Source organism: Lynx rufus, unplaced genomic scaffold (assembly GCF_022079265.1).
Source record: "Lynx rufus isolate CCGP_SWC_20201006 ecotype Redwood Valley unplaced genomic scaffold, mLynRuf1.p SCAF_10, whole genome shotgun sequence".
NCBI classification, from domain to species: Eukaryota; Metazoa; Chordata; class Mammalia; order Carnivora; family Felidae; genus Lynx; species Lynx rufus.
In genome coordinates, this window is record NW_025814824.1 from 82,826,837 (window position 1) to 82,853,774 (window position 26,938).

Genomic DNA, 26,938 nt, shown 5'->3' on the forward strand with positions numbered 1-26,938 from the left:
AAACTGAGCCTAAAGAGAGTAAATGGTTTGCCCATGTTCTTACAACGTGGTGTGTGTCAGAGAAAGGATTTGAATCTGGGTTCCACGTGCCAATGTTCTTTCCACTATACAGCACATATAAAATGTGCTCAAATGCATGCGCATATATATGAGCACATAACAAAGAACAGCATGGGAGCTGGTGGCCTCCTAGGAAGAAAGGAAAGAGAAATAAAAGGGAAAGTGGAAAGGACAAGAAGAGGAAAGGCAAACCTTCAGGTACTCTAAACTCTTTATTCCCTCCTGAAATCTCAGATATACACAGAGGCAAGAGTGACATTTTCCTTCCCTTCCTCAGGCCCCAAAGGTCACCGAACTGCCAAGCGGTTGATAAACGCAGTGGTTTTTCTTTGGAGCCAGGAGTCACTGATTTGCTCCTTCCTGCTCCACAAAATTAAAAATCTAAGCCCGACAGTTCAGAGGACCCCTGAAAACACCGCTGGAATTTCCCAGTGTGCTTTAAACAGAAACAGAAGCTTGACAGGGGAGGGAAGTGGTGTAAGCCCCTCACAGGTCAGGCCAAATCCACTCCTCACAAGGTAATAAGCACTGACTCTCATTAACAAGTCCAAGGATTTTCAACCCGGGTCAGCACAGAGCTTTTTCTCCAATGGGCCATTTTTCCTTTCTTGACCATACATCTCCTGAGCATTCATTCACTCACTCACCCATTCATTCACTCATTCAGTCAGTCATATGTCAGTCGGTCATTCATGTCAACTCCATGCTAGGTTTTAAGGACAGAGAGATAATAAAGCATGATCTCTGAACTGAAGAGGCCCTCAGCCTACCTACGAGACGGCCTGGATAAGGAGTGGTGAGGTAAACTATAACCAAATGACCTAAGAAAAGGCACAGCCGGGGTGCCTGGGTGGCTCAGTCAGTTAAGTGTCTGACTTCGGCTCAGGTCACGATCTCGAGGTGTGAGAGTCAGAGCCCCACGTCGGGCTCTGTGCTGACAGCTCGGAGCCTGGAGCCTGCTTCCAATTCTGTGTCTCCCGCTCTCTCTGCCCCTCCCCCGCTCGTGCTCTGTCTCTCAAAGATAAACATTAAAGAATTTGAAAGAGAGAGAGAGAGAGAGAAAGAAAGAAAGAAGAAAGAAAGAAGGAAAAGAGAAAGAAAAGAAAAGAAAAGAAAAGAAAAGAAAAGAAAAGAAAAGAAAAAAGAAAAGAAAAGAAAAGAGAAAAGAAAAGAAAAAAGAAAAGAAAAGAAAAGAAAAGAAAAGAAAAGAAAAGAGAAAAGAAAAGAGAAAAGAAAAGAAAAGAAAAGGCACAGCAATGTATAGGGGAAGAGAGCATCTCTATTCACACGGAACTTGCTCGATTTCCTCTGCTGGATGGTCCAGGGCCCAAGGTCAAAAAGTCACGAGGTTGCTGTCCTGGCTCTTTCGCTCACAAGCCAGGTAGCTGCGGGCGCGGCACTTTACCTCCCTGGGTATCAGTTTTCTTCCGTGTGACACGGGAGTCACTGTCCTTAGCCTCAGGACTGTCGAGAAGACTAAAGGTTAAGCAGGGCACGTATCTCACAGAGGGCCAGCTAGAAGGCAGGTAGGTGCCAGCAGCCTCTGTGAGAGCCCGGTTCTGCCAGTTCTCCCGGCAGCGCACTGGACAAGTCCGCCCTTGGGCTGGTGGTGTTTTGCCTCCAACTGAAGCACCCTCCCTATGCTGGAGACTCCGCTTTCTCATCTGTGAACAGAAGACGAGGAAGGCCTGTTGCAAAGCACGAACGAGAGACGAAGTGTGGAGCCCTGGGTGAGACGCGAAGACGGCCCGAAGGTCGCCGTCATCATCTCCGTCCCACGAGGCCCTGCTCTTCCACAAAACCTTCCTGATTGTTCCTGTCCCACAGCACACTGCCTTCTCAAAGGCCTAAGCGCCAAGCACGGTGGACAATACGGGGCTGGGCCCTCAAAAAACGAAAACGAAAATAAAACTTGTTTAGTGACGTCTCCGTTTCATGCTGCCCCTATCACTTTTCCTTTATTTTCATTAACTTATTTTATTTATTTTAGAGAGCAAGAAGGGGAGTGGGGAAGAAGGGCATGGGACAGGGAGAGGGAGCGGGAGTGTGTGTATGTGGGGAGAATCTTAAGCGAGCTCCATGTTCATCGTGGAGCCCGACACGGGGCTCAATCCCAGGACCCTGGGATCATGATCTGAGCCCAGATCAAGAGTCAGACGCTCAAGTAACTGAGCCACCTAGGTGCCTCTTCTTTTTAGATTTTATTTATTTTTTATTTTTTCCATTTTATTTATTTTAGAAAGAGAGAGAGAAACCAAGTGGGGGAGAGGGGCGGAGGGAGAGAGAGCACTCTGCCTTTAAAATAACTGTTTTGGGGCGCCTGGGTGGCTCAGTCGGTGAAGCATCCGACTTCGGCTCAGGTCATGATCTCACAGTTCCTGAGTTCGAGCCCCAGATCGGGCTCTGTGCTGACAGCTCGGAGCCTGGAGCCTGCTTCGGATTCTGTGTCTCCCCCTCTCTCTCTGCCCCTCCCCCGCCCACTCTCTGTCTCTCTCTCTCTCTCTCTCTCTCTCTCTCTCTCAAAAATAAGTAAACATTAAAAAAAATTTTAAATAACTGTTTCAACCTTACTATATCCACAGATACTGCGCTAAGGCTTACTACTGTCATCTATAAAGTATAATATAAACACTATTATTTTAAGATACCTTATTTCATCTGATCCTCAGAGCAGTCCCATGGAACAGGCATGATTATTCCCATTTTATAGCACAGAAGACTGAAACTCTTGCACCAGGCCCCGGGGTAACAACAGAGCCAGGACTAGAGCTTGGGGTTGTCCGACCCCAAAGCCCAGTGGTCTCCTTCTCCTGTCTGTGCAGCCCCTTCCACTTTCCTGGCTTAGCAAAGACCGGACAGTGACGAGGTCACATATTTATTTTGTAACCTTCGTGGATAGACTTACCAGAGGCCAGACACCTAACAGCAAACAGACCCTAAAAGTTGGACCAGTATCGTGTTCTTCTTTTGTATACACTAAACCACTTCACACAATGAAATAACTGGGTTTGGATTCTGGTCCTGTCATTTTTAGCAATGTGACTTTGGACGGGTCACTTAACCTCTCTGTGCCCAAATTTCATCATCTGTAAAAGGGGGCCACCACTATTGGAACACAGGCTTGCTGTGAAATTAAATAATGTGTGCAATGTGGCTGGCAGTATTTCAAAAACAGCATCCGTCCAATTTGAAACCGTGAAACTTGAATTTAAGAGTTTCACTGGGGGTATAAGGGGACGTTGATTCCCTAGTCCCAAAATGGTTTGGGGTCACCCTCCCATAAAACAGGACCTCATTCCTCCCACACAACTGCCACTTGCCATCATTCATTCATCACTAGGCACAGAAAACCTGGACTCCCATCTCCACCTGCCTTTTATTTGAAATGTCAATTTTTAAAGAGTGGAGAGGTTGGAAACCCAATTTAACAAGCACGCTGAAACATTGTTTATTGCCCCCATAAACATGGCTTAGTGAGAATTACGGACTTAATCAGAGTGAACTTATCTCCCGGTGAAAAGGAACACTTTAAATTTCAGAAATGGCACCTTCACTGTGAAAATCTCTTAACTTTTCAAACAAACTACAGGGGGTCTTAAACATATGGGCAGTAAAGGGGCAGCCATTACTGTGATTTGTCTTGCCCAAGAGCCAAGGAGCCCTAAAGGTCCATAACAACTTTAAGATCTAGGAAAAGTGTTTGGAAAATCATATTCAGGAGACACGTCTCTAAAAACACCCAAATGGTCTGCCGAGTGGGAAGTAATGCCTGTAGAGAGGCTCCGGATGGCCCAAGAGGACGGACCCCGGAGTCATTAGAACAGGGGCTATTTAACACAGCACTGAGAAAGCAAAGCTTTCCTCCTACGTGTAAGATTAAGCATTCAGCAATACGTAATACTTTGGTGACCTGCTTTTCGGAAAAGAGGTGTTACATAAATCACAAAGGCTGCTAACCGGTCTGTGCGTGCGTGCGTTTAAACCATTCCAGAGGATGAGGTTCTGTGAACCCCAACTTCCCAATGTGAAGCTTCACCAGGGCCGCTCTGATCATTCCAGGAAAGCTTTTCATAAAGACGCCCCATTTTGCAGAGAATGTATCAGCCTGGCTGCCAGAGGCAGGAAAGGCAACAGATATAAAATTTTATTATTTCAATGCCCCAGTAGCAGCCAGGAGGACTTAATGAAATCGCCAAGATTTACAATCTGAAACAGCTATTGCACAGACAGATATGGTTAAGGGAGCTGCGCCCTCTGACCTTTCAACCCTTTGATCCTCACACAGCAGGTGGCCTAGAGCCCCCTCCTGGGCATCTTCCCTCTCTTCCGACACTGCCGAACCTTGATGTGCAATAAGCCTGACCCTACACAGGTGACTCTCACGGTGCTTATCACCAGCAGCTGCTGCTAATGGAATGGCCCAAATCATTTGGCCTCGAGATTCTAGCTCCGAGACGGGGGGGAGAAGAGTCGGCTGCTCAGTGTCCAAACGGTGGGTGCCAAAATGATGCTCGATAATTCTGCCCCGAGTCCAGTTGTTTGGCAATGCTTAACGATGTCATTACAAAAAAGCTGTCCTAGAAATGGAACTCTCTCTCCTCCGATTTATACTTTGAGTTAGGGGAGAAAAAAAAAAATCACCTTTTAAAAATAAATCACAAATCTCAAAAAAAAAAAAAAAAAAGAAAATCAACCCCGAAGTCCCAAATGCATCTCTCAGAACTTCCCTAAAACCATGTGCAGCAAATTTATACCAATGAAAATCAAAACAATTTTTGGAAACCTAAAATTGACTGTTTTCAGTTCCATGAAATTTCATTTAAAAAGCCCCATATGCCAAAATGTCCAAATTCTCTTATTTTTAAAAATTGGGATGACTTCCAAACTCATAGCTATCTTTTTCTTCCTTTTTTTTTTTTCTTCTAAAGCTAGGGATGGGTAATGTGCATATGTACTTATCAAGCTTCATAATTTAACCCATTCGGTCAGTACAAAATATCTGCAATAAAATGCTGAAGAGGCGGGATATAAATTTATTACCATCGAATCATTTAAAAACGATAGATGCCAAAGCTTAACAGGTATTATATTTGGTTAAAGCCATGTCCAGGCCCCTCGGCAGCCCCAGCCTGCGGCTTTTAGTTTCTGTCAGATATTTGTGTCTATGGAGGGAAGAATTTTACGCAGGACACATAAACCACTCTGTGGGATACTGATAACTTCCAAACACACAAGGAAACTTTAGCGCCACTGTTGATCAGGAAGAGCTCTGAGCCAGTGTTTTACTTCTAACAAATATAATGCGGTGGCCCCACTCTACCTGCAAAGGCCAGAGCTTAGGTCATTAATGTCCGAATCCAAAGGCAAAGAAAAAACTCACTCCTTGTGTAGCCCACATGGCGTAGATCTTAAATATTCAACTTTAAATGCATTTTGAAATCAGCTGAGAATCAAACAATATGTAAAGAGAGGTTTACAGACTCCAATTTTAGTCACACTTTTCTCTATGGGCGTTTAAGTTTAGTACAGAAAGCAGTTTATGGAGAAATCAGTTTAGCAGGGGGGAAAAAAAAGGTACGGTTACTACATCAGAGTTTGACCGCTTTGCACAAAATTAGTACTAAGCTATCTTCTTCACAGATGCCTACTAGAAACACTTTATTAATAATAGTATCTACCATCCAGTGAGGGTCTACTAACATGCATGGAACGTCAGCCATGTTACTTCTAGCTGTCATCACTTTAAGGCAGGTGTCCCATTTCACAGATGGAGGTGTTAAGGCACACACGCACAGGAGTTCAGTGACTTGCCCGTGTCACACTTAGATAAATGGTGGAGCTGGGATTCAAACTTAGGTTCACTGCCTGCCCCAAAAGCCCATGGTCCACCCATGTCTTCCCCCTAAAAGCAAAAGAATAACACGCAATAATCTGTGCAGAAAATGCCAGATTCCAGCCTGCTCACCTATTGCCACGGCCCATTTAAAGGCCTTCCGAATCAATTATTTTAGGTCATTAAGAGGAAGTTTAATTTGGTTGACAAACACCCCTACTGGGGTGACCTCACATATCAACAACAAATGTCTGATGGTCACAAACTCGGACTGTGAGTCTGTGGAGCATGGTGTTAAACAAAACCACATGTGCCCGGATTCCAAGTGGGATCTGCCTAGGCCAAGGGTACGGCTCTTCAATCATCACGAGACTGGTCTCTGAGCTCCCACAACAGCCCCGCCCCTATTCACTTCCAAGGACTTTAAGAAGTCACCAGTCCCATGTGGCTCTGCTCAGTTAAAAGTGCCTTTGAGTTAATGTCAATTTAGAAAAAGTCACTCACTAAAAAATACAAAAGGAAGCTGAAAAAGAGGGCAGAGTCAAACTTAGGTAGATGCCTTTTAACTAGCTTTAAAGAAGATTTCTCGGTTCTACACAAATATCGATACACATATAGCCCCTTCCATTTATTTGGCACCTACCATGCGTCAGGTACCAATTCCCTCACTTGCTCCTCATTAAAAACTCCCACGACGTGGGGAACGTACCCATTTTATGAGCGACGTGTCTAAGGCTCAAAGAAGCACCCGACCTCCTGCAAAATCTACACTTCCTTCACGGGGGTGACAACTAGAAACGACAGGGCTCAAGTGCCACGTATACTGGCAGACCTTCACTCAATGGTTGATATCACTGAGTACTTCCAACACGCATCTCTTAAGAAGATAACACAATAATCCTTTTGCACAGAGTGGTCCAACTGTGTGATGCAATGACAACACCCTCCCCACCTGCCAAACTGACCTCTCAGCTCAACAAAGGAGGTTGTTTAAAGTCATCTGGACTTTAACCAGACGTTAACTAGGGCTAGAATTTGAATCCAGGGCCATCTAACTCTAGAGCCCAAGAGTCCTTTTCACTCCGCCACACGCCCCCCTGCGTGCAGCTCTTTCTCTTAACCTGATAGGATTTTGATTAGTTCAAGCTTTCTCTTAGTAACAGTTTATAAACTAAATTTTCTTTGAAGTCGGTTTTCACATTGCTAAGCGGAACTTACATATAATGACTGGCTAAGTGATGATAGGAAAATTGGCAAACAAGAGCATCAACGATGGTTTCACATTTTCTACTGGGATTCTCCCTCATAAATTACTCAGTTTTTCTAATCTATAACAGAGGCTTATCTCATCTCACAAGAGAACATTTCAGTCACAACAAATTAGACTGAAAATGTACTGACTGCAAGAGATACTTAAATCAGCCAGAATTACTTGTTCCCTTTGATTACATAAATTACTACTAGAGCTTTAAATTGTTTTGTATTAACTAATTCAACATCAGGATAAGTGACATTTAAGAATTGCATTCAGGGGCGCCTGGGCGGCTCAGGCAGTTAAGCATCCGACTCTTGATTTCGGCTCAGGTCATGATTTCACAGTTGTGGGATTGAGCCCTGTGTTGGGCTCAGTGCTGAGCACCGAGCCTGCTTAAGATCCTCTCTCCCTCTCCCTCTGCCCCTCCCCCCAGCCCATGCTCTCTAAAATAAAAAATTCTTTAAAACCTAAAACAATTCAGAAACAAAACAAATCCCACTTATTGTAAATGTAGAAGCCGCTGTGAAGAGGAGAGAGCTTCTGGGGGAAACTCATCAGGCACAGTCCAGGACCTCCTTCGGGCCCCAAGTTGAACGGAGCTTCTGAACGGTCACCCTGAACGCTGTGCGTGTGACAGACTCACGTGTGACGATTCTGCCGGATAACAAACAGTATGCTGAGGAAATTCCAGCAAAGCTGAGCTACTGATTACTTTTTTTCTTTATATAATAAAGCAAGTGCCAGCAAGTGCCCTAAACTTTGCTCTTAACTATAAAGAATCGTGTTTGGCGTGGTATTTTTTTTTTTTTTTTACATATAATTTATTGGTGTAGTATTTTTAAAAAGCCCTTCACATCTGTTATATTACTGAATTCTCACAACTCCTTGAGGGAGCAAATACAATCCTAATTTTACTGACGAGAGAATGACGTCGTGAAGAGGCTAAGTAACCCAGCCCCAGTTACAAGTATAGTCAGAGCCCTTCTCTGGACACAAATGAGGCCGCCAGACACGAACTCCCGGGTCCCTTGGCCACCATCCCCCGTCCGTGCACGGCATGGAGGCCACCCGAGAAGGAAAACCTCAGGTGAAGCTGGGCCTCTGCTCAAGACTGAGGCGGGGTTAGGCATGATCCACACAGCCTGAGTAGACGGCGCACAGGGCAGAGTCTCTGGGTCCTCACAACCCCATCGTGGCCGAGGGACTAGACAGAAATTATTTTACCTGAGCCTCAGCTTCCCCATTTGCAAAAGTGGATACCCCTTCCTGGCGGAGAGATTCCAAGGAATGCTCCAAAGTGAAAATGGGTAAAGTACCTGGCACCGTGTCCGGTGTTGAGCAAGGACTCAGAAGATGTCCCAACCCTTGGCCTTTCTTGCCAGAGCTCTCCCCGCAAGCCTGCGACTGAAACTCCCAGGTGGAATGTTTCAGGCAAATATCACCTTCTTACAAAGCAGGACGAGGACTACTCAGCACTAACAAACCTTACCCGGGATTTCTCGACTCCTGTGAGGATACATATACAGGTCCCCACTCCCATCTAGAATAGAATTGTGGCTCCAAGCTCTGCACCAGTCTCAGCTTTAACAAGGGTGAACTACATCTCATTACCCTCTACCTGTGGAGTCCTGCGAAGAAGCAAATGGCACGATGGTGAACAGGAAACACTCCCCACTCATATGAAACTGTTTAAAGATAAATATATATCTATTAAAAAAATGAATAAAGGATTAAAGGCTTTCTCTGCTGAGGGAAAAAGGGAAAAGAAAGAACTAGTTAAAATTGTGCCTACTCATTTGACAGAAATTCAGATTCTTTGAGATGCAAAGGCAGGGGGGAAGGGTTATTTTTCTTTTCTGTAAATAAGTAAATCCTGTTATTTTGTGTAAAAAGCCGCTACTTACACCGGGAGCCCCTCTGGCTCCCAGAGACTGAAAGGAGCTCTGCCTTGGCACCCGGGTATGGCCTCAGGAGCGGTGCCTCAGGGCTGTGCCAAGCACCTGGTGCATCTGCAAAATCAGGTGTCTTTCTAGGAGCTCCCGCCAAGCCTCCCCAGGGAGAGGATGGCGAGAAAGAGAACAGAATGCTGGAAGCCTGGTCTCCTGCCCTCGTGAACCCATCACATGCCTCTTGAAATTGCAACGGTGGCAGAGGTAGCAAGGGGCCGGGGAATTTGGTTTCTGGGTCGCATTCCCCCTGTTCCGACTGCCAGTCTAGATGTCTATCCTCTGGGCACCTGGGTGGCCCAGTTGGTTGAGCGTCCAACTTCGGCTCAGGTCATGATCTCCAGGTTGGGGAGTTCGAGCCCCACGTCGGGCTCTGTGCTGACAGCTGGGAGCTTGCTTGGGATTCTCTGTCTCCCTCCCTCCCTCCCTCTCTCTCTCTCTCTCTCTCTCTTGCTCTCGCTCTCTCCCTCTCTCTCTCTCTCTGCCCCTCCCCCGCTCATCACACGCACGCATGCTCTCTCTCTCTCAAATAAACAAACATTTCATGGATTAAAAAATAAATTTATATCCTCAAACTGGGCTGTAGAAAGAATATCTAATTCATGAAAAGTACTTAGAAACAGAGAGGAAAAGACAAAATCTAGTAAAAGTGGTGCTTAAACCCTCGAAGAAAGTCATCGCTGCAAACACCTCGGCCACAGCATGGTAGCAAGGGAGCCGTTCGGAAGCTTGGGTTTGGGATGCCAACACATCTGAATTTTATATATATGGTTGTGGTGTGTAATTTACTTAAGAATTACCTTGATCTTTATAAATATCAATTTACTTTATTAACATGGTTAAGCAGTTTCCAAGCATTTTATATGGAAGGACTGTGTTTCTAATGGCCCAGAAGGAGAAGGCCTGACCATGTCCCTCCCCTATTTACACACTTCAATGGCTCTCCATTGCCCTATAAAGTTCAAACTCTTTAACAAGGCTTACAAGGCCCTGGATGGCCTGGTCCTTGCCTGCCTACCTCAGCTCTGTGCTCCCGTCACACACTGAACTACTCCTACTTCCTGGAAAGCTCCATGGTGGTCATTTTAAGTCTTTGCAGATGCTGTTCCCGGTTTCCCTGGCTTCAGCTTAGGTGTTCCCTTCCTGTCAGAGGCACAGCCCTCGAGGCTAGATTTGGTGTTTCCCCTACCGGACCCATGGCCTCCCAAATTCACTTAAATTACTTTCTACTTGCCTGCATCTGCTCTAGACGAAACCCTGTGAAGGCAGGGATTATGTGACGCTCACCATTTCATACAGAACCCCTAGCAGGATGCCGTAGTTGGTACTCAGAAGGCTCTCAAAACATCACCGTAGAAGGGGACGTGGACCGTGTGCCCGGCACAGACCAGGCACTCACGTATGCTGGACACACACAGGACTCATGTATTTATTTAATCCTTCCCGTGATTCTAAAAGATGGGTGCTAACCGCTATTACAGATGAAGAAAGGGAGAGGCAGAGAGACAACGTATCTTGCCCGAAATTACTACAGCAGGACAGTGGTCAAGCAGAGGGTCGAGAGTGCATTCAAATTCTACAAAAGGACCGCTCCCATCCCCGAAAAAGTGTCTCTAGCACTGCAGACCAGGAGAAAATAGGGCGACCACAAACTCTCCTTCCCTAGGTAATGAGGACGATGGCCCTGGTAACCTAAGAGTCTCTGAAACGTGCTCCCAAAGCTACCGACTTAACAACGTAAATGCCTTTAAACCCACTGAGGAAATAAAAACATCAACGGTTGTTGATCTCTGTTGAACTCTTTATGTGCCAGGCACTATGTGAGGCACCCAACAAGCATTAGCTCACTGGATCTCCCAACAATCCTGTAAGGGAGATGTGGCCACTGTCCTCGTTTCATAGGTAAGACAACAGACGTTAAGAGGTCATTACCTTCCCCAGGATCGCGTAAGCAGGAGGTTCGGAGGGCTAAAATCCAGAGTCCACGTTCTAACCACTGCACTTCACCGCCTCTGTGTACAGGTGGGGTATGATACACAGGCTAACCCGAGCCTCCGTCTGCAACTGTGCCACAGCTGTCGCTTCTCCTTCCTCCCTCCTGACCACCGGGATACACGCATACGATACTCTGCCGACCTCCCTCGTAGCACTCTGAGGCCTGGACACAAAGCATTGTTTGTGAGGCTTGGAGAGGAAAGTCTTCATTTATCAAAAACGGAGAAGCACCATCCACCAGATGTAACCTGGCACCTGCCACCAGACCAGGCACAGAAGAGGGGCGGCAGAAACGTCTCCTGAACTGAACCGAGGTGGAAAGAATGAAAGGAAACAGGCCCTGTGGAATCTGGCCACGTTTCGGTATTTCCTAGCTGCCAGCTAACAAGATCACTCTCTCCAAGAAGAAACTAGGTCCATGCCAATACCCTTGGCTATCCTGCTAACTTACCACTAGCCTCAAATTAATGTTTGCTTAAATGAGAGAAAGAATATAAAAAGGCGGAAGGAGGGGTAAGAATCCGGATCGACTATAAACTTGTCACTTCAGAAGGAAGGCAGACTCTCGAAGGTGACTGGGTTACCATTCAAACAAATAGCAGGGGCACCCTGTTAGAACGGAAGACCAGAATGAGGTCTTTCCCCAAAATAACCTTTTTTTCAAATGAGAACACTAGGTTATAATTTATATTTCCTTTTGTGCAACAAATTTGAGTGTCATAAAAATGGTTAAAAAGTCTTCCTATGGTAGCTTTTTCTAAACTTTTATGAACATCTGCCACATTCATTTGAAGTTTAAAAAATTCTGGCACATATGCAAAGGCATAATAAGGTGCCTATAGCTTTCAAGAAAAAATAACAAGACAGTCAAAAATAAGCCTTTTGCTGAATTGCCAGTAAGAAAACTAGTGTGCGAGAGGAGATGGGCCTTCCCAAGCTCCTTCCTTAAAGAGCTTTCCTTTGGCCCCAGGTACGAGCTCCTCCCCAAGCGTTACAGCCCATGGTGCCTGGAAGAAATCTCAGGGAAGCATTTCTCTCCCTTGAAGAGTATAACAGAACCAGATAAACCCAATCAAAAAGAATGACTAGAGCATTCCGAGTCTGAGCTGAAATCCACGGGAGGAGATTAAGAGACTAAATTCCACGATTTGGTAGTTCACGGCTACCCAACACACCCGGGAAACACGACTTTGCTTGGAAAAGTGGTTTAGCTGGCCTCAGGAATGGGGCAACGACTGATCTGGCTTTTCTTTTACTGCTGATCACACAAGAATTTGGCATGGCAAACCCCTCCCCAACTTCAGTCAAACAGGTCTAAGACTGATCTTGCCCAATGCTTCCTGAACCTTCTCACGTAAAATCCCTCAAAGGCTGAGGAAGGAGAGTGGATTTGCACCCATTCACCTAAAGGCAAAACTGTCTCAAGTTTCAGCTTCAGAATTTACGTATATTTTGCATTACATGTTTTACTACCAGAGGTCTTTTCAAAAATTCCTTACGATCATATAAAAAGTAAAAAATTTACTCCACCTTTAAGTAAACTTATGGTGCTGGTTCCCCGGAAACAGTGAGGCTCTGAATGTGTCCTGGAATCCAGTTTTCCAAGCACGCACTCAATCCTTCTTTTCAGAAAGTACGTGCTCGGCGTCCTGCTAGGTGCTGAGGCCACCACATGAATGCAGCACAGTCTTTGTTCTCAAAGAACTCATACTTCTAGGGATGACGGAGAGGACAGAGCAGCAGACAGCTATCATCCGGGGCAAGAAGTACAGTACGTGAAAGATGACAACTGGGGACTTCTGGGAAGAGGTGGAGAAGGGCAAGCTTAGCCGGAGGGAGGGGGTGTTGAGGAGGGATGTGGGTGTGCTTATGGATCAGGGAGAGCACTGGCTAGCAAGGGACAGTGAGAGGACAGCAGTGGAGACAGCAGGACATGGGGGAGGGCAGAGAGAGGCTGGAAGGCGGGCTACGGAGGTACGGCAACGAGGCGGAAGGCACCCCACCACGTGTCGGGACTTTGGCCTGAGTTCATGTCCGTCTCCCTCTCTCTACGGCCTAGCAAACTGTTCAGAACACAGAGGCCTTCATTTTGCTTATCAAAGGAATGAATAAGGCTTCACAGGAATCCAAGAAAGCAAAGAAAAAGGTCATCGAAGGCAGTGAGGAAGGAACAGGTGGAGAGAGATGTCAGAAACCTGGTGACTATTTCGAGAGAAAGAATGAGGAAGAGAGGAGAACTCAGCCATGCTTGGTGTGTCCCACTTTGGTGCCTCTGTGGGCAATGGTGCCACTCACAGACCGGGAACACCAGAAGGTTGTGTGTGTGTGTGTGTGTGTGTGTGTGTGTGTGTGTGTGTGCGCGCGCGCACGCAACGCATTGTCTGGGGAAGACTGAGTCTGAGACATCTGTAGTCCATTAGGTGACAATCCATCAGCACTTGAAACTTGGCATCTGAAGTTCAGAGAAAGAGAAGCCAGAGGAAGTTCAGAGCTGAGAGTCACAAATATCACGTTGGTAGCTGAAGCAAAAGCCTTACGAGAGATGACTAGAGGGCATGTGGAGAAGAAAAGCAAGCTAAGACTAGAAACGTGGACAATGCTGAAGGTAAAGGGACATGAAAAAGAGTCTGAAAAAGCCTGTACTAGAACAGCCTGGAAGGCAGGAGGAGGGGCCGGAAAGAGCTGTGGACTCTGATAGACCAAATGGTCTTTACATTTGTGTCTCAAACTCTGCAGCGACTGGCATGAAAGGTCGGTTAGAAAAGTATTCACTTTCAATTTTTCACACAGAAGCCTTGAATACACCCCTAAACTTGACAAACAAAGGTAAAACACAGAAGAAATCTCTTCAATCTGATCTAAATACACCACCCGAGATCGTCCATAAACTGTGTACTGTATGTGCTCAGGGCTGGGTGACGACAAGGAGGAACTGTTAACAGAATGTAGGAGCCACATGGCCGTCCTGTCAAATTAGAAATTTGAGCAGATTTCTGTGGTCTATTTTGATCAAGATTCTCAATGTCAAACAAACAGGTTTTTCGATAACCAACTTGTTTCATTTTCGTAAGCACAATAGCACAGTGTGCAACAGTTAGTGAAGAAGCAGGTGGTCCTCGTCGACGTGAAATGAAGGCAACAGAAGAAGAGAAGTAGCACTTCCTTTAAGACATGCAAAGCATCATCACAGACGGACAGGGCTCTAGATTTTCCCTCTGGGAGCTTATCTCCTGTGCAAAACAGGCAAGCCCCCACCTCCCACCCCATTTTGCTCTAGTACAAATTTAAGCTCTCTCTCTCGAGGAGGGAAAAGCTTAAGGTTCATGTCTACAAACCAATGGCACTTACAAAAGCACACAAAAGCCCTTTAAAAGAACTGCTATCTAATTGGTACAGCCATGCAGAAAGCAATCTGGCACCAGATTCCTAGCTTTGACCAAGCATTTCTACTTTGGGGCGGGGGGTGGGGGGGGTTCTGTGCTAAAGAAATAAGTCAGGGTGCGGAGAGAGCCTTATGCATAAAGATGTTCACTGAAATGCTATTTATAATAGTGAAAAATGATAAACAACCCAAGTGTCCAACAATTATAGGAAAATGGTTAGGTTGTGGTATATCCAAACAGTGGATGGACAGGCAACAAATTAAAAATTATTCATATTGAGAGTGGATTAAAATATGTAGAAATCTCCATGCCATAATATTAAGTGAAACAGACCTAAAACTATATATATAATATGTATACATATATATATATATCAGTTATGCATATTTATACAAAATATATATTCACAGAATATAGACTAGGAGGAAGAATAATAAAATGCTAATAGTAGTTGAGTCTGAAATAATGGTATCGTGGACACTTTTCAACTTTCTTCTTTATATACCTACCTACTTTTTTATACCGTGTTTTTGACAATGAAAAATGTTGTACTGTTACAGTGATTTATAATAAACATCATTTTGAAAAGCAAACAATTTCCCTTCCCTTTCCTCCTGCCTCTCTGAACCTCTCTCCCTCACCCATGAAAACTGACAACCTCCAAGCAAAGCGGAAAAACACTGGAAAGCAGAGCCCAGTGGAAAGGGCCTCCGCCAGATGCTCAGCTCTGTGCACCTGCGAGGGGGCTGAGCATGAGGTGTTGGTTCGACACGCTCCCATGTGCAGAGCTGTGAATCCCGAGACTGTGTCTTTTCCACTGCCGCATAGCAAAACAAAGCCGCGAGTAGAGAGATCTGGGGAGGAAAGGCGCCAACTTACCTCCATTAAACTTAAATGGATTCCTATGAGGTAGGGCATGGGAGCACTGTGAAGAGAAACAGAGACACACAGCTGCTTTAATGTCTGTTGCTTCCGACAGAAAATTACAGATGGTTCACTATTTGGAGAAAAACTGTTTTAATAAACGTATGCACAGTTACATTTCCTTTCACAACAAAAATCTTAATGTGACATTTTGTTCCCAAGCCTAGAAACTTCAGAAGAATTTCAAAACGTGGGCAGCATTAGAGGCAGCATGGGCGGTGTGGGAAGAGCACTGACCTTGGTGTCAATCCCTAAGTAGCCCCATGTGAGCACACAGCCTCAGTTGCCTTATCTTTAAAATGGGATACCGGAATCAAACTGGCAGCTTGTGATCAGAACGAGAGAACATACACGTAAAGCGGTTAGTAGAGTTCGTGGCACAAATGGACACTAGTGACAACAAATCGCCACAGTTACAACAGAAAAAGCAGTTAACAAGGTTGGACGCAAGGTATAACAGGTTTCAAAGAAGACTGATTTTTTTTTTTTATTTGATGTTTCCTTCTGACCTCAAGAGATGTGATCTAACTGTCCATTCTGACTGGCCTAAGTACATGGGGAACTTTGAGCAAGGCTCCCCTCCCCGACTGCACACACACCACCCAATTCAAAAAGCCCCTTCCGACTGCTTCATTCACAGCGCAATGGTTCCCTAAGTCATCAAATGAGCAGAAGATGAGAACCCAACTCCAAAGCTCTTAAAACCTGGGCACTATGGATTGATCTTCTTTGGTTTCAGGAGCGCATATGTGTGTGTGCGTGCGTGTGCGTGTGTGTGTGTGTGTGTGTGTGCAAGCATGATCGCACACATTGTGTGCATCACATTATGATGCTACTTACCAATAATAAATGTGCTAGGCGTTATGTGAGGAACTGCAAATTCATCTTTCCTAATCCACACCAACAATGGCATCAGGTAGGCTTTATCCCCAGTTGACAGAGGAAAGAATAGCCCCCAGAGAGCTGAAATCACTTGTCTAATGCCACAAAACACAGGAAGCAGCAAACCTGGCGTGGCTCTGAATTTCCTCCTTCTGGGCCATGCTGACTTCATAATACTGAACGTAAAACCCCGGGACCCACCTCCCATGCATGTATTTTCTGGGGAGTAGGGGACGGCAGTCAAGGAGGAGGAGGAACGGAGTGTCTCTCCAGTATGCAACACATCCTATGAAAGGTCAAGGGTGTTCTGTGGGCGTAGAGGAAAGGTACCTGGCTCCAACCAAGGTGACCAGGCACCTTCCCTCTGGGGCAGCCAGGAGAGTGGAAGTGCACCCACAAGGATGGCTTTCTTGGGGACAGCGTTGGGAGAACCACAAGGGTAGAAATGAGAAAGGAGAGGGGTGCATCCACTTGAATACTAAGGAGTTTAGGCTTTATTCTGAAAGCAATCGATAGGGAATGAAGGTTTTTAAACATCAGATGTGCATTTTAAAATTGCTCAAACATTTAAAAATAAGAGAGGGCACAATTCCCTCATTACCATTCAACAAATAAAATTCTTCAAGCAAAAATCCTTCCCCAGAATATAAAATGTCCTCCTCACTACAGATCTCAGCAGTAATAGATCTTGGGAGCCTGTAAAACAGACTTGAATATTAGCAGCACAGTTTGGGAACTATTCTTCTAGAAGACTTTTTGTGTTTGATAATAGCCAAAGAAAGAATTATGCACACAACTGCACTGAAAGTGGAGTTGTCTTTTCTGTGCTTTCTTCTTCTTCTTCCTCTCTCCTTTTTAAAAAAGGTATCTGCTGTGCACATTCAGCTTCTCTTCGCTTCTAGGGGCAAGGAAATGCCCTGCGATATTTTTTCCCCTTAAACTGTAAACCATTAGTTTAGCTGCCAGTTACACAAATACTCGAACTTCCCAGTGTGCCGGGCTCTGCTGTCCAAGCTTTCTCCAGGGTACGCTGAAATGAATGTGTTTCTAATTAAGTAGCTTCAGGAACACGACAGCTTCAATGTCAAAAATACAAAGTCTGAACCCTGGCAGGAAGTCTTAAGACTGCAAATGTCTCATCTCGTGGAACCTTGCCTAATGTAATGAAAGGAAGCAGGAAGAGAGAATTCCAGAAAAATGGCCACTTATTAATTTGTCCAGCCGCACAGCCTAACACATAGAAGGGAGGAAAAACTCCAATCTGTAACATTTAACCGAATCTTAGCAACTTTTCCAGCTCCTGCATCGACTCATGCAATTGACAAATGACGTGGGGTTTTCATCAGAATTTCAGAATTGAAATTCTAGCCGGTGAGTTAATGTACAGAAAAAGACCATTCAAACAACTGTGAGGAAAAGGTGAAAACAAATACGGAGCAAGTCTCCGTCTACCTCAAGTCTCTTCCCTGAAAAAGAAATGTTTTCTAGAATTTTAAATGCATAGGTTTTAATGCCATGCCCTTTTGTCCTGCAATAAAAGTCAACGATATTTTGAAAGACGGGAACAGTAGTCTTGCAGAAGTGACTGCACGTGCAAAGAGGGACAAAGTGAGACTCACCATTCAGGTATCATTAGGTAGGCATTTTTTTTTAAGCCCAATAATTTTCCAAAGAGTAATCACGGCCTATCATAGAAGTGCAATTTCTTAGCCAAGTATTGCTAGGGCTGCGGCAGCTCTGTATTTAGAAAATATTGAAAGCACACTTACTCTGAAATCACAGCAGCCCCAGCTTTTGTATAAATGCAAATTTGGACAAATACCTTTTACACTGTCATCATTTGCTTACAGAGCCTCAAATACTTCCCTGAATTGACTGCATTTTCACTAGGCAAAGATACTAATTACAAATTCCAAGTGGGGAGAGGAAAATGGAAGAAAAAAAAAAGGAAAAAGAAAGAGAACAGAAAAGAAAAGAAAAAAGAAACCCAGAGTCCGCTTAACATCTCAATGTGGCAAATATGTAACTGGGTAATCCTAGGTGGGTCTTGAAAGTTTCTGTTCTCCATAAACCTCAGTAGTTACTGCAGATACTGACTCGTTTTCTTTGGAAATCTTCTTTTCTTTGTCTTTCGATGGTAAGGAGAAATTTAGAGGAGAGGGGATCACATCACCTGAACGGTACTTTTGTTTTCACGTTTTCCTCACCCAACATTGGCCCACAATAAGGAACATATTTCTATCTTTGAAATTCTAGAGTGCATATAATTTCTCTCTCTCTCTCTCTCTCAGAAATAAACAAACATTAAAAAGGAAAACAATTTTTAAATAAATAAATAAATAAATAAATAGGCAGGCTCTGTTAAGGTGGGAATCCTTCAGGACTACTGCAATAACGCACGAAGTGCCAGGCACAGGAACAGCACGTGGTAGGCTCGGTAACCTATCAAGTCCAGATGGGTTCTCTTTGAGTCCCTGACATGGCAGGTCCCACTGGACCCATTCTCTGAGCGCCCAAAGAATGGTTTGATTGTATCTCAGGAACAAGGTACAATCAATCCTCATCTAGAACCTGTCTTCCTTTATTAGGTCCCCAAAAGAACTTGTCCGTTGCTTCTCAAGAACACAGCAATGCAAACATCTGCTCAACAGCAAATGAACAGCATGCTTATCTGCTGTTGGTGCCTTTCAGCATTCGCAGTGACTTTACATTTTAATGGCGATTCTAAGTGTGATGTTGAAGCCATTTTAAATGGCATTTAGACGCAACATGTGCAAAACCAATAATGCACATAATTAAAGCGGTGATAATGTTAACAGCTATGACCAAGTTCACACAGAGGCAGGCCATGACAACTGTGTCACAACGACCCTATGGCCGATGGCAACTGGGGGATGCATCGTGCTTCTCCGAATAGCATAACAGGGTACATCTCTATTAGGCCTTTGTTCTCTGGGAATTACTGCAGTATCTGACTTCATCAGTTACATTCTGGAAGAATAAAAACTATTCTTCCTTCCTTCTTCCCTGCAAAGGGAAGCTGGTGTCAAGGCAGTGACCTTTACCTGAGAGGTATGTTTAATTTGAATCCTACTAAGGGGAAAAAGAACTAATATTTATCGAGCTACTACAACCCAGCTGCTTTTAGGCGTTATTTACACACAGTTCTCAAGACAACACTGCAAGGTAGCACTATTATCCACATTTTCAGTCTGGGAAACGGGCTCAGAAAGGTGAAGTAATTTGTCCAACGTCACACAGCTAGTAAACGGTGAACCTGAAACCACAGTTCCAACCTGGGGCTGTCGGATGGCTGTGCCCATGCTGTCTCCCGAAACACACTTGGTACTTAAGCCAAAAGAAGTGCTGATGTCCCAAGGGGGCTACTCACCCAATCCTCCTATGAACTCAGGCCTTTCTTACAGCTGAGTTCTACGCAGGAGCTCATTCCCCACACCGCTATGGCTCCCGCAGACTTAGGAATGGTGCTGCGGCCCCGTTCACGATTACTGCACTTCCACAATTTGTTTCATTCCCTTCTCCAGACAACTAGAGCCCTCTTAATTATGTTCCCCTGAGGTGAGTGGCTACTAATTGGAAAAGAGTGAGGTTTAATAAAAGAAGGTTGGCTGCTCAAGACACAAAACAAAGCTTCCCAGGACAAAGGGGGAGGGGCGGGAGGACCCGCGGAGAGGTGGGGGCCCCCCCCACCCCCAGGTGAGAGACACCTCTTCTTCGACCTCAGGAAGGAATCAGCTACTAGCCCCTGGGGCTGGAGGGGGCGGGGAGGGGGGATGGAAGGTCCACTGCTTTGCTCATCCCCATAAAAATGCAAAGTCAGCACTGGAGTTCGCATGCTGCAGGGCCCAGTGGACCTCTCCGAGGCACACACCTCCTCAATCACATCCCGGACGGACCGGCTACGGGGAGCCCAGGAGTCTTTCCTCAGTCCACTACTTTCAAAGGAAAGGCAAACTCTGAAAGAAGTCTTAATCATTTGAGCTTCTCTTTCTTCTTTGGAAAAGAAACAAAAGCGCAAATACAGCTTGCCAAATGGTTTCCAATTCTGCTCTGAAACAGCGGGGCCCGGCATGGGTGGGCAGGTTAAAGGACAAGAGGTGGGAGAAAGGGCTCGAGCGAAGACCTCACAGCACATCTTGTCAGAGAGCGCACACGATCGTAGTTCTGGTCTCCAACGGATGGCGTGCAGGCCGGTATAAGGGCCAGTGTGCACAGGGAGTCGACAACAGCGGCCACCGTTCACCGCACGCCCACCAAGAGCCAGCCAGCATCAGGCTAGGGGCTCACCAGGCATTTTCTCGGCGGCCCCTCGCGGCAGCAGTGTGAGGCAGGCACTACTGCTACTGCCACCATAAAGGTGAAGACGTGAAGGTCATGCAGGTCACACAGCTGGCAAAATGACAGAACAGACCAGAACCCAAGTCTGCTCTGCTGAGACAAGACGTTTCCCAGAAGCCCAGCCTCGGCGAGGCCAGTGGAAGGAGGAGGGGAAGGAGATTAGATCTCCTCTAATCTGCTTTCTGAGGGCCGGTCAGCAGCTGGACCAGGTCTCAACCGTGTCACATCATGTCCCGTCAACGCCAATCCCCACCTCCCCTCACCAGAGGAATCCTCTTGTTCCCAGCCTGCCTCTGAGCCCTTAGTCATACGGTGTCCCCTGGGCCTCAAGCCCTCTTCCTTCAGGTCCTCCTGAACCTGCGTGCCCATTAAGCACCACTTCTCACAGAACCCCAGTGGTTGCAAACACCTCCCTTCTTAGAGGCTTCTGTGTGGGTTGCCCACTTGGCATAAAGCACAGGTTAATTTGCACAGTTATTCTAGATGGTCAGCCACAGGAGAACCCAACTGTTTCCTGTTTCCCGGAGTCAGAGGGCTGTGCAGGAGGCTTTAGCTACCTTATCTCATTTAATCCCCCAAAGAATCCAATTTATACCATCCATTTTACGGATTAAAAAAAGGATTCTCAGAAACCTGCCCATGGTCACAGTTAATGGTGATTCCAGCTCAAATCCCTCTACTGCAAAGTCTTTTATACTACTCCTGCTAAATATGAACCTCCCTTAACCATTATGCTAACTTAAAGAAAAAAAAGTCATTTGACAACTGTAATTGAAAAATAAAACAGCAAGTAGATACTCCACAGAATAAATCTGTTAGCCTTACTCCCTTAAATGAATTGATACTCTTTTTTTTTTTTTGTTCTAAACAAGCTTTAAAGCAGGTTAACACAGCAACAAAAGCAGGAAAGGAAACAGGGGCAAAGGGAAAAATCGCAAGCTGGGGTGAGGTTTCGTACACTGGCTGGGAGGGCCACAAATCTGGCTGTGACACTCCAGCTGCCGACACCCACCCAGGAAAATAAGATCGTAACAGGATTCACGGCGTCCGTAGAGAAAAATAAACTAGCCGCTCAGGAGCTTGAATTTTAAAAAGGCAACTGGGGACAGAAAAGAGAAAACTAACATCTGATGGCACATTTATTATGTGCTCAGTGTCTTTCATATGCTGGTCAGTCAACCAACAAATATTACTAGGTGTCAGGCATCACATCGGGCTGGGACACAGGAGAGAACAGTTCTGGTACCTGCCTATCTGGAATTTACAGTTAAGAGTAGGCATTAAATAAGCGTATTAGAGTATGTGTATAAAGTGCTATAAGGAAACATACAAGGCGTGGTGGGGCAGACCTCAGATGACCTCACTTCATCGTGGCAGCAATCTTGAAAGGCTGATCTCCATAATTTACAGAGGAATCTATGGCTCAAACAGATTAAGTGACTCGACAAAGGTCACAGCTGGTAAGAGGCAGAAAATATGGCTTGAAAAGTGGAAGGGGCACAAATGCCATGAGTTAATCAAGGTTCTCTTAGGGGAAAAAGGTATTTAACTTCATGCCTGGTTTCCACCCCGCTGTCCCTGATTTATGAGCAATAGCCCAGGATGAGGACCCGTGAGAGGACAAGAGCAATCCCAGACCGGGAGAGGAGGCACAGACCGTCCACTTTCATGTGTGCTTGGGTAGCCAGAGCACAGGGCTCACAACAGTGGGGGAGCTGGGTGTGCATGGTTCGGGCGCTAGAGATGGTTTGCTAATGGGACACATGTCTATCGCTGCAGCTGATGCATGAAAGGGGGGAGAGGGGACAGTGCCCTTCTGAGTGGGGCCCTGTGGCTTCCTGGGGTAACCCTGGAAGGGGGGGGAGATGGCTTTCAGAGCTTTAAGCCCCCCGAACCCAACCTAAACGAATACGTGAGCTACAAAGATAACGCCTGGGTGAAAACCTGGAAAGGTCAACATCAAAGCCTGAAGTGGTCCGCCCTTTTGTGCCTCCTCAGTCTACCGGAAGGAGACATACTTGGAAAACATCAAGCAGGGCTCCATGGCTAAGACCGCTGCAGCAGGAGAAGTTAATCACAGAAAAAAAAGGTCAGGAGACAGGGCTCTCTATTGCCCCAGAGAGTTCAATGAGAACCATAACAGCCGGAGCCAGATGCAAAGGGAAATCTCAAGTTGGGATCCACCAACAGCTCGTGAGACTCTCCTAGAAATGCAGGAATGAATGAGGGAGGTTTGAAAGAAATGAGGAGAGAAAGAGAGAGCGTGAAAGAGGTTTATGGATAAATCAAAAGAAAGCAAGCCCCTCTCGTCAATGTAAAAATTCAGAATGCAACTAGTAAGTGGGGAAAATTTCTTCTTTTTGTCTTTCCAGGACTAAGATATGTCACGTGTCAAGATGCACGGCATCCAATTACTTCTTAGCCTGGCCTCTCATTCTTTCAAATATTTAAGGGCGATCACAAACCCACTTTGGTTGAGAGATTATGCTGAGCCTAGCACTGTGCTGGTGGCCCCACGGACTCTCCCTTGTCCCAACAATGGAGAGAGGCAGGGGCACTTGTCCCCAGAGTCCTGCCATGAGGTAACTTCCTCCACTGCTGAGGCACGACGGCACTACTGTGGCTCCTGCTCTATTGGTGTCCAGGAACGTGTCTAGAATCTTTTGGCTATAGAGACCGCTATGCTGTGCCACAGAAGTGCCACAGTCTTCTAAGTACTGGGTCTAAGACAGGCTCCATGTCAGGGAGGAGTGAGGAATCAGACACAGAATGTGTCTCGAGAAATGGAAAGCCAGGCCAAGGCTTGGTCGTATAAGCAGAGGTCAGGGCCAGCCGTGTTCCAGGGAGGCCAGTCAGACACCGGGGCAAGGGAGGCAAGCCGTGCTGCCCTGTAACACATCAGGCAGCAGGGCGGGGACTGGCAAGGTGGGCCCAGCAGGGCGGGTTCTGCTGCTCAGAGGTATATGTGGCAGCAGAGGAGATGGAGGGCCGCAGGGCGGGTGGGTGAGCCGACAATCCCCACCTCCAACTTCGGAAGGGCCAATCCCGTGGTAAAGGGGCACGATGTCTTCTCTAACCCTGCAAGTCTCTGCCCCGTTGCGGGCACGAGATGCTGAGGCCGGATAAGCTGTTCTGCTGCATCCCTAGCATCTGGGCCAACAGGGGCACCTTGGAGGGACCAAGTAAAGGGTCTGATGCCAACCACCTACATGGATTGCTCATTTTCACAGGACATTTGCTTTCTGCTGGATATGTTTGTGGAAGGTTAAAAAAAAAATGTATGTTTTAAAATAAGGATGAATTACCTTATTAACAATAAAGAATGTATCAAATTTCTAATGGATCCAGGTCAGGATCCATTGATCACTGAGCTCAGGTCATGACCTCGTTTCATGATCTTGGTTCGTCAGTTTGAGCCCCGCGTCGGGCTCCGCGCTGACAGCTCAGAGCCTGGAGCCTGCTTCAGATTCTGTGTCTCCCTCTCTACCCCTCCCCCACTTGTGCTCTCTCAAAAATAAACAAACATTAAAAAATATTTATTAAAAAAAATCTAATGGACCTGGAAATAGTGGTGATGGTTGCACAACCTTGGGAATACACATAAACCCACTGAATTGTAGAGTTTTAAAAAGGGTAATTTTTGCAGTATATGAATTATATTTTAATTAAAAAAATCAAATGGGGGTCGCCTGGGTGGCTCAGTTGGTTAAGTGTCCAACTTCGGCTCAGATCATGATCTCACAGTTTGTGAGTTCGAGCCCCGTGTCAGGCTCTGTGCTGACAGCTCGGAGCCTGGGGCCTGCTTCGGATTCTGTATCTCCCTCTCTCTCTGCCCTTCCCCTGCTTGTGCTTTCTCTTTCAAATAAATAAATAAATAAATATTAAAAAATTTTGTTTACATCAAATGGAGAACTTGAACCTATAGAACCTACAGAACCCTACCTTCCTACAGAATCTATAGCATCGATAATACAAAGAGCCCAGTCTCTTCTCTCTGACATTTTTTCCACCAGGAAGACACTTTACTCATAAATTGTCCAAAACTTCCTCCAAAGGCTCTCAGCATTCTCAGTCTTGGGTGCTGCTGCAGGAAATGCACGTGCATCTTGACGTAGGGCTCTGATGGTGGACAGCAAACAAATTTTCTGGTTGTCAGGCTTTTCACGGACAACCATATTTTTAGCTATACTTTGGTGGATGAGGAAACTGAGGCTTGGAGACGTTATGTGATTCACCCAAAGACATGTATTCAGTGGGACCAGAGCCAGGATTTGGACCCAAAACTTAACTTGTCTCCTACTCAGCCTCTCTGTTCAAATGTCAGGGTCAAGTTTAGCCAATTCTTACTAAGAGATTTATCTGGAAATCTGTAATTTCCTTTTATTCAACCAACACACACGGTGCATTTCCCTGCTTCTTCTACCTGGGACTGAAACCCTGGCCCTTATCCCATCCTCCTGCTCCCAGAGGAGCTCCTGGTGTGGTGTTCCACCCTGTCTTGGTGACTTGTTGCTTCTTAGCTTAAAAAAATCTGTTCTCCCATTCTTGCCTGGAGACCTGAGTTCTTTTGTGAAGGACTGTTTTCTCCTACCTTTCTATGCCCAATGCCAACCCAATGGGTTGTAGTAGGCACTCATAAATACTTGCTGTACAATAGAAATGACAGTTTTTGTTCACTTATTGGAATTCAATCTTTAAAATCTTTTTTTTTAACATTTATTTTTGAAAGGCAGAGACAGAGCATGAATGGGGGAGGGGCAGAGAGAGAGGGAAGACACAGAATCCGAAACAGGCTCCAGGCTCTGAGCTGTCAGCACAGAGCCCAACGCAGAGCTCGAACTCACGGACCTCGAGATCATGACCTGAACCGAACTTGGACGCCTAACCAACTTGAGCCACCCAGGAGCCTCTAGGATTCAATCTTTAACAAAACCTACCTATCCCAGGGTTTGGTATTTATAGGAGAATTTTAGCCACACCTGTCTACCTAACCTACTCCCATTCTACCTGGGGGTTGTGTATTTCGACTGGATTTTCTTGGGCCATTTATATACATTCGTATTAATAGAACTATAAATACGTATATGTAGTTATTAATAACAAAAAATAGTACGTACTATTTATAGAACACCTGCTTTGTGTCAGTAGTAATTACTATCCATGTTTGACAGAAGAGAAAGGAGGCTCAGAGAGGTTCAAGCTAGTGACTGGGGAAGCCAGAACAAAGCCAGGTTTTTCTGTTTCCACCACACCACACTTCATTGATTTTTATTTCTGTCACTAAGAATATCAAGAATCCCACTAACTTGAGAATCAATTTACTCCCTATGCAAAATCTCATGGCATCAATGAAGACAGAGATTCAACTGGACCTAGCTCCGGTCATCCAGAAGTCACTTCATAGCTGTGTCCAGACTGATGCCCTCCACCCACATGGACCGTGCACCCTGGCACATTTCAGACCGTTTGCTAAAAATTCTAGACGGAATGCATGATGCAGCATGTGGGGACCGATTCAGAACATGACAGGCAGCATGGATAAAGGATCTAGAACTGGTATCTCTCACAGAGAATCTGAGCATGCCCAAGCTGAGTGGAAAAACGGCTTACAGAATCCTCTAGAAATGTCAGGAAATAGAATGCATTTTACAAAGACAAATGCAAAATTCACACCTTAATTGTACACATAGGATATAACTTTTTGGTTCAACCGTGTCCTCAGAGAGCATCAGAATTAGCTACTAACGTGGCTCTTGATCTGGCTGGCCCCTGGGGGACAATGTGAACTTGCCCTGATCTGCCCTGGAAATATTTTGTCAAAAAGGTGGGTCCACAAGTGTCCAGAATAACCCAAAGACACGATTCAATTTGGGAACTGACTGGAGTCCTTATTTAGGACTACTTCTGAAAGAATAAGGCAGAAAAAGGAATTTATGTGGGAAATACCATGTGGTTTCTATTGGGACCTTTTATTAGCAACATTTAATTAGCATAGTGCCCAGTACACAGTAAGGGCCCTATAAATGTTTTCTGAATGAACAACGTAAGTCTATAATTAGCAAGTTATCAAGGAGCCTACATGAAAAAATTTTTCACCAAATCTTGGTGATGGGTGCAACTTATTCTCTAAAACTTTGGAGGATATTAATAAGGAAAGCTTTAACATGAGGAGGCCTTACATTTCAAGGGCAAGCTCTACCATTTCTTAGCTGTGTCACAGTGGTTGAAATCACTAAACCTCCCTGAGGTTCAATTTCCTAATCCATACAGTGGAGCCAGTACTATTTACTTTATGGCCTGA

General features: G+C 45.5%; 1 protein-coding gene across 4 annotated transcripts in view; it reads right to left on the bottom strand.

Moving 5' to 3' along the window:
* DENND1A (DENN domain containing 1A) overlaps nt 1-26,938 on the bottom strand; it is a 509,451-nt gene that overhangs the window by 187,386 nt on the left and 295,127 nt on the right. For all 4 annotated transcript variants that reach the window (XM_047069226.1, XM_047069240.1, XM_047069220.1 and 1 more), the window contains exon 11: nt 15,352-15,397. In XM_047069226.1, the coding sequence (XP_046925182.1) occupies nt 15,352-15,397 (46 nt within the window). The remainder of the gene's footprint in view (nt 1-15,351; nt 15,398-26,938) is intronic.